At 43.7% G+C, this 8,046-nt stretch overlaps 1 protein-coding gene across 1 annotated transcript; it reads left to right on the top strand.

Annotated features, from left to right (window-relative positions):
• The first annotated feature begins 1,404 nt into the window (after nt 1-1,404).
• On the top strand, nt 1,405-3,526 carry LOC147728712 (claudin-24-like). The gene has a single exon (XM_086962467.1). The coding sequence runs from the start codon at nt 1,457-1,459 to the stop codon at nt 2,111-2,113; it is 657 nt and encodes a 218-aa protein (XP_086818593.1). The 5' UTR covers nt 1,405-1,456; the 3' UTR covers nt 2,114-3,526.
• The last annotated feature ends 4,520 nt before the right edge of the window (nt 3,527-8,046 follow it).

The raw sequence follows: 8,046 nt of genomic DNA, 5'->3' as shown, positions 1-8,046 counted from the left end.
TCTCCTTTACTCATCCCAAATGTCTCCTACTGCTTTTTCTCCTAATGAACACTTCCAAGACCCTTTCCATTCCTTTTCTATCCCTCCACTATCCTTTTCAATCCAACTAACAGACTCACATAACCACTACTCGAAATTAATTTAATATTTCCCTATACTAATTCACCACTCACCCTTTTTGAGTTCCGGAGTGGTGTGCTTCTCACCGCAAAGAGCTTTGACGCCTCGTCAGGGGTATTAAGCTCCATATAAATGCAATTACAATTACTGCCTTTCATTCAGTTCTCAAACCCTGTGGGCAGCTTCAGGTGCCACCTGCTTTGGTGCCTTCTACCCAGGTATGTCTCAGACCCTGACATTTTCACGCCACAACATAACTGAAGCTAGGGCACTCACAGACTACTATCGCTCCAAAAAGATACGTAATGCAAGCAGCCACCCCACCACACACTGCACCGAGTTGGGGTCCTCTCACTATACCTCGTACCCTTGCAGTTAACAACTGTTACATGATGTTCCTCAGTTGTTCCCAAGCTTTTCCTAGGGCCAAGTCGGTTTGTCCCATGTCTCTTTTATAAGCAGAAATAATAGTACAAAATACATAATGTTCTGTTAACAGTACTATGGCCGCAGCTGTTCCACTCACTGGACAAAAAAAATCCAACAAATCTGTAAAAAGTACGGGAACTGCAGAGGGACAAAACGCAAAGACGGTATCAGAGTATTAAAGGACAAGCATAGGTGGAGACTAACAGGAGACTTGGAATGCTGCATCTAGCATGGATATGGGCGCAATCGGCATGCCTGTTGGACGTTATCTGCGATCTATATCAAACTACGTGTTATAAACACTTCTGAAGTATGATTATTTTGGCAGTCACGGAAAAGACGTTTCAATTCCAGCCTAAAAGCAGCAGGAGCAGAGCCAATGAAAGGAAATTCCAGCGTGTGAACCTTTTGGGTGGAACGGCTGCTCGCTTGCCAGTTCTCTGGTTCCTTTGTCACTCATTTCCACCCCCACTCCCCCGGAGTACGCGCACACCTTTCTGCTGACTTTTTCCAACGCTTCTATTGTCAGGAAGGCACCTCCCCATTACAAGGGGACATTGATTGCATCTTAGGCAGAGAATTGCGTTGCGGTGTTTTAAAAATAGAAAAGATCCCAAAGAAACGCAACAAAAGCCCTCAGGTTATCCTGACCACACCTGTGAAGTGCACGCTGCGCTGGGGGGGAGGGCGGAATTCGAACACCTCTGAGCTGTCTGCTAATAACAGCCCAATTGGCAGGCATCCTTTGTGTGAAACAGTATACATCATTAACAAGGAAAAGAAAACAAAAAAACGCATGCCAACAATAACAGCAGGGGTTGTGCCAATCGCTTATATTCCGCACCAGACAGAAGCAAGCCCCATAGCTTGGTCACAGTCACCGAAGCTGAGAGGGGACTCACCGACAATGGCTCTGCTCAACAAAGTGGGGCTTCAAGGCTGTGGGATATTCTTGCCTCTCTTTGGATGGGTTTTGTCTTGCACGGCTACCTGGGTCCCGCTGTGGAAGAACTTGAACTTAGATTTGAATGAATTGGAAATGTGGAACATGGGACTCTGGCAGGTGTGCATCTTCCAAGAAGAAGGCCCCATGGAATGCAAGGACTACAACTCTTTCTTGGCTCTGCCGCCGGAGCTGAGGATTTCCAGGGTGCTCATGTCCCTGTCCAACGTGCTGGGGTTGCTGGGTCTCGTCTTCGCGATCTGTGGCCTGGACTGCCTGACGTGCGGAGGAGAAGGCACCAAGAAGCGCCTGCTGCTTCTCGCAGCGGTCACCTTTTACTGCGCTGGACTCACCACTCTTTTTCCAGTCTCTTGGGTGGCGTACATCGCAGTCAAGGAATTTTGGGATGAAGACACTCCCGAGCTGGTGCCCAGATGGGAGTTTGGCGAAGCGATGTTCATGGGCTGGTTTGGAGGCGTCTTTCTCATTCTAGGTGGCATGTTGCTCACGTGCTCTGCTTGCTGCGATCGCGCGCAGCCACAGTCGGCGCATTATACCCCCACACAGCAACGAGTGCAATATGTATATGTGGAACCTAAAAACGGTGACCTGAGAATTTAAGACTCCTGTAGGGACCAGCACAACATCTCAGTGTTCTTGCAACACTGGGTCCAAAATGTGCGCACCGGATTCCAGCACATCCAATGAAACATACCTTGGACCCTGCAAGCGCCCGGATACCCGCTCGTGTGATCAGCAGCGCTATACAAATCAACTGATTTATGGATTGTTGAGAATACCTGGTGTGTAGGGAATTATCCGACGTCGCTGAACTGTACTGTTACGTGTGTTGCACAAAGACTTCAAGAACCTTCATTCCGCTCACAGAGCGGTTTGATGGGCTGGACTTTTAGCAGGAATGACGATTCCCCTTGGCTCTACCTAGGCTTACATCATGCAGCACTACAGCTTATATTTGTTTTCACAGAATAGCCCGGTCTTTACATACAGTGGTATCCCGGAACACAATGCTCTACTAACGTCCTGAATTGTAATGTGCCCGTATCCGGGCTGCTTTATGCAAAATAATGTTATTCTGAATCTGCAAAATGATGTTTAACCATTGTAAAATGTACTTGACGCACTGATGAGAGAGTGTTTGTCTGTAGCCTGTTTTAAGGACACAAGCCCTCTAAATGAATGTATGTCTATTATATTTAAAAAGTAGAACGTTGTTGCCACTCCCTTCTAGGTTTCCAATTTACTGTTCATGATACTTCGGATAGTGTGATGACCGTTAACATTTGCTGGCCAACTTTGACTTTTCGCACAATATTGCCCAACGCTCAGCAGTCAGACTGGGTGGGCTCTGGTGTGGGATACACGGAGAACGCCTACATCATAGTTTATACTTCAGTTCCCAGAAGAATGCGCTTACAATGATGGCTTCCTTAGTCTTCCGCCATTTTGGTTTGTTCAGCTCTGCTAACATTATTTAGCACGCATTACTTAGCGTTCACCAATCACGTCGTCATTAGGTGCTTTGTGCGGCAGACGCTGGGCTGTCATTGCGAGTTTCGCAACAAAGGTGCGAAACTCGCATTGACCAAAGAGGGCCAGTAGACAGTTTCGAGGCTGATGTGGTTTTGGAGGACGTGTGGTGCCCCAAAGGCAGTGCTCAGTAAAAGGATTGGGTCTTGCAACAATCAACCAACCCTCTTTGTGTGTGGAATCAGCCCACCCGAAGACAGTACCGACCTCGAAAAAAAGTTTAACTCTACGAATATATTATGTTGCTCTGTTATACATAACATATATTTCGTGAGAGCAATCGTCAGTTGCTGTAATGGGGTGACATGTACTTATGGTTATACACTGTAAGATCCATTGTGCTTTAACATTGCATAACCTGTAACTTACGAATTGGTGAAAAAGTTTATATCTATCTAAATGCCTGAAAGACGCACATTTTCTAGGAGAATCCTAATTTCCCCCCTTATTCGCTATTAAATCCGTTGGGAAGTGGTTGCCAAATGTACTTATAAATAAAAGTGTTTTATGAATGAGATCTGAATTGTGCACGTTGTCTGTTGGTCTGTAAATCGATTTTATTTGTCAGAAAAAGTAGAGAATTAATTAAAAAGCCATCAAAGTGTTATTCTAAATAGTTTTCAATATTTGTACACACCATCCTAGGGTTTCTTTAACTCCTTTGAACTTGTCAACTGCTACTAACAATTCAATTTTAAGAACTCATAAACACATTTGTAAGCTATGGCAACTTTTTAAACGCTCTTCTAAGAGTCAGCTCTGTAGTTAATCAGTTAATGACAATGATGAACTTAACATTGGCAGGTGCAACATTCTCATGTGCAAGCTGATTAAGGTGACTTTGTGTTTATCCAAAGGACATTTTAACAAATGTCTGAATGTGTTTATTGTATGGGTGATCTACAACAGCCTTCCTTGCAAAGCAGTGGATCTAATGCACTTACATATTTGCAAACAGCAATTGCAGAAGTTAGAAAATACCAAAACCGGTGGCAAATTGAAAGGGCGCCATGTACCAGAGGCTGTCAGGACGGTGATAATGGGAGGCGATGTGCATTGGTGTGCCCAAATTTAACAACATTTGTGTACAGTGACGTGATGACAGAAAAGACGACCAGGTACCGTTCTGCTTATTTGCCATATGTTGCTGGGCACTTTCATTGCCCCCCTCGAGAGCCCCATTTATCTTGAAAGCACCTGCTACAGAGTTCTTTGTGCGTCCAACAGCTGCAGGCAACAATGAATATGACAAGATATCTCTGGTGCTTAAAATACTGCTGGAGAGAGTTGGAAGTTTTGCCTAGTGGCAGTTTAAACTCGTCAATAAAGTGGCACAGAGGGTTGATGTGCCTGCTGCAAAGACCTTGTGGACATGCATTTTATGTGGATCACTCAGTACTTACTGCTTTTGTCACAGAGATCCTTTTGTTACTTGCAGTTCATAAGTTGCAGCTGTAATATAGCACCATATACTGTGAACTGTCATCAAAGAGCTGCATGCAAACTCCATGGTATAGGTTAGACTGTTAAGTTTTTCCCGTCTTCAGTTTCCTATTGTTAAAAAAAATGCTAAAAAAGGTTACTTTGGGTAGAAATACATTTTTATTACCAAAGCCTGCCACTGTAGTACATTTTAAATCCTGAGGCAGTGCTTCTCCAGATCAAAGACAAAATATACTGTCTATTAGTATCGGTGACCTGTGACTCTTACACCTTGTAATGCTCATAGTCTTATCCAGGGCTTTAAGTGGGATGAAAAAACTGGGGGGTCTCTCAAAGGGGCATGGTCAATATAATTAAGGGCGTGGCTTAAAAACATGCAAGTTAAAATCTGTGTTTAGCACAGTGTGCCGCCCGACTTGCATTTTGCTGTTCCTGTCATTGCGTCCATATATATGATACAACAAGTAACATCATACCTACGAGTCAGGACTATTGACTTTGTCAATGGTTATTAGTTGCATAAGACAAATAAGCAGCAAATATGGCTTGTATATAATATTGAAAAAGCTTCGACTTAAAATCCTGGTGACACCACAACAATGTTGCTGTTCCTGAGTTTCAAAAAGAGAATGGACATACAGAGAGAAAATTACTCTTTAAAGGATTTCCCTTCCTCTACAATGCTCATCAGGCACACATGAATGTGCTTGCTGTCACTGCAGTCCACGAAAAAATGGACCGCCTGTGCCAGGGCACAAAACAGAGCCCGATAGAGACTCGATTTGAGGCCCCCTTAAAAAAACTGCCAGTCCTCAGACCTGGTGAGACCCGGCCCACGTAAAGCCCTGGTCTTATGTAACATTTCTTATAGACTGATTTGTTTTCAAGCAAGCCGGGCCGACGATGGCTGAAATGCCAGAAACCGGTCCCTGGAAGCTTGTTTCCTTCCCAGTGTAAGAATTGGCTTGGTAGTTTGGTTTGCCCTGTTCCCATCATGCACTGGGACAGGAACAGAGTAATTTGCATATAGCCAGGTTCTGAGCTGGGATGGTGCAGTGAGCTAAAAAACGGTGTTGGATCTAGCACTGATATCTTGACTGGGTGAGAGTATTCTGCTTAATTCAGAAACTCTGTCCATCACCACCCCTTGTTGTTAAACATATGATTTGTTGGCTCAGTATGTGTGTGTGTGTAGTAAAGTGCTCTGGCACTATACACTGGCAGGAGTAGCGCTACAAAACAAATTAAATGCATGTGGGAGAGGGGCTGTGAAGAGATGGGGGCACTGGTGGAGCGCGATAGTGAGGGAATATTTTGGAGGACGAGATTTATTTGGCGGGAGGGCCACCAACAGTGATTGTCGCTCTGGGCACCACCAGCGCAAAAGTTAGCCCTGATTGAGTATTCACACTCTCCCCCCTCTCACACTTCCCAAAGTAATGGGTATGTGCTACTTATGTAATCCATCTCACACATCTGTATGCACTTTAGGATCCTGCACTTGTAGTGGTCTCAAAAAAGTGGGGGAGTGCAGGTGGGGGCCACTCAAGTGTCCAAAGGGAGTGTCTGAACTTACGACCTACAAGCCACCACACAATAACTATACAACTTTGAGGACACTCACCCAACTGATGTATCATCATAATCTCTGTAGCAATGCTTAGAACACCTTACCCTGTAGAAGGGTGAGTCAAAGACAAACCTTGAGGGTGAAATACAGTAGAGCATTTCCATAATTCACGGGATACATTTACATACAGTACAGTTGACTAAGAGATAATCAACATATTTATTAGCTATAATGAAAACTTCACTTGGCACTGTCAGCATGTACTCACAAGGACCAGACCCGGAGGCTGAAGGCTAAAGTCCTGCTGAAGACAGTGCACCTCTCTCCTGGACATATTATTTCTTTTCTCTTGAGAAACAAACAGCTCAACAACCATCATCTGAAGGTAGTGCTGGAAATAATAAAACTGTACTCTGGGAACCCAGAAATTGCGGGTATATTGGTGGCAGAAGGCGGATAGAGTCATAAGGAGCAGGCCAATGACAGTTGGTCTATAGATAATCTATACGAAGTTCAAACAAACCAATTAGCAGCAAGGGAGAAACGACCTTACAGATGTGATTTTAAGGCTCACTTATATTTTCACAAACAGACGATATTTCAAGGGATCTCGAGATTGTCACCTTTTTGCAATGATATATTTAACAGGGTATAAAAGTGAACAGATATTGAAGGTGGCTCATTTCACTTACGGGAGAGATTTATGAGTAACCTCTGAAAACCATACGCATAGTTTTGAATCACTGCATAATTTAGAAGGTTGAAGTGTCTACTGCTGAGATGTAAATGCAATACGAAGATGTCTAGTGCTCAGCGGGTTCATCGTTTTGATGCAGAAATTCTTATTTAACTACAAGTCACAAATAACAACCAGGTAAAACAGCTCAGTGAATATATAACCCCGTAAATCATACTTTTGACTCCCTGCAGGGTTTAACTCAATGTGCTGTTATTTAAAATACGTCTGGTGGACAATAGCACATACTTATTATTAAGTATAAAGTAAAATCAGTTTGTGTCTCAGATATATAAAGGGTTATTCATTTTAAACGCAGGCTAACCCGACGTTCCCACAGTGCAAACATTCGTGAATACCCACAGAGCTGGAGTAAAAGCATTCAAATCTATCTCGATCTCTTGCCAACGTGTGAAATGACACCCGCGTGTAGCTTTGTTTGGCTGCCAAGGCTAGCGGCCAGGATCAAGATGTATTTCTTTGAAATTCAACCTCCTAACCAGTATTCAGACAAAAGGAATGACTGATTCTAAAGTGAGGCATTTACTGCCCTGGAAAGAAAAATAAAGACCATCCACTGCATAAGGGAATGGGAATAGAATCTGTCCCAGTGTTAGCACATTGCATCGGACACATTTCCCATGTCGACCCCAGGATATTAACTTCCAAAATAATGTCAAGGTAAGCATCTAAAGGAAAGTATAGGGCTGACTTTCTTAATTCACCATCTACTTGGCAATATGATTATGGAGTAAATGTAAGAACAGGTCAATACTAATAATTCCATATTTTGATAGATCTCCCGGGGCCTAAATCACAAACCCTCCAGCGAGTTCGTTTCTAAACTTAGTAAGAAACTCGTCGGAGAGGAATAGAAATACCCCAAATATTCAAGACGGTATGCCTGCATGCCCTGCCATATTTGGATAAAGTGTATGTGAGCCCTGCCCTACTTTTGGCAACCAGGAAGTAAAACAATGCCAGTATGTAAGTGGCAGTGCCCATGTGTGAAATGCTTTTGCATTCCTATCAGAGACTGGGTATGCATTGAGCAAAGTACAGCATTAATGCCTAGAACTCTGGTCCGGTACCTGCTTCCAGTTCAAGAAGAGCTGCCGGAACCAGAATCCAACTGGTATCCTTTTTTTTTTTTTTTTTTTTGTTTAAATGTTTTTATTCATAGTATTACATTTATCCCCCCCCCCCCCCCCCCCACCCCGATCCCCCGAATGACAGACAGGTAAACATACGCAC

Source organism: Lissotriton vulgaris, chromosome 3_1 (assembly GCF_964263255.1).
Source record: "Lissotriton vulgaris chromosome 3_1, aLisVul1.2, whole genome shotgun sequence".
NCBI lineage: Eukaryota > Metazoa > Chordata > Amphibia > Caudata > Salamandridae > Lissotriton > Lissotriton vulgaris.
Note: the sequence above shows the minus strand (reverse complement) of the source record. Positions and strands in the feature narration are given on the sequence as shown.

What these genes read in the sequence shown, in the direction of transcription:
- LOC147728712 (XM_086962467.1), top strand. Translation starts at nt 1,457, where the DNA reads ATGGCTCTGCTCAACAAAGTGGGGCTTCAAGGCTGTGGGATATTCTTG.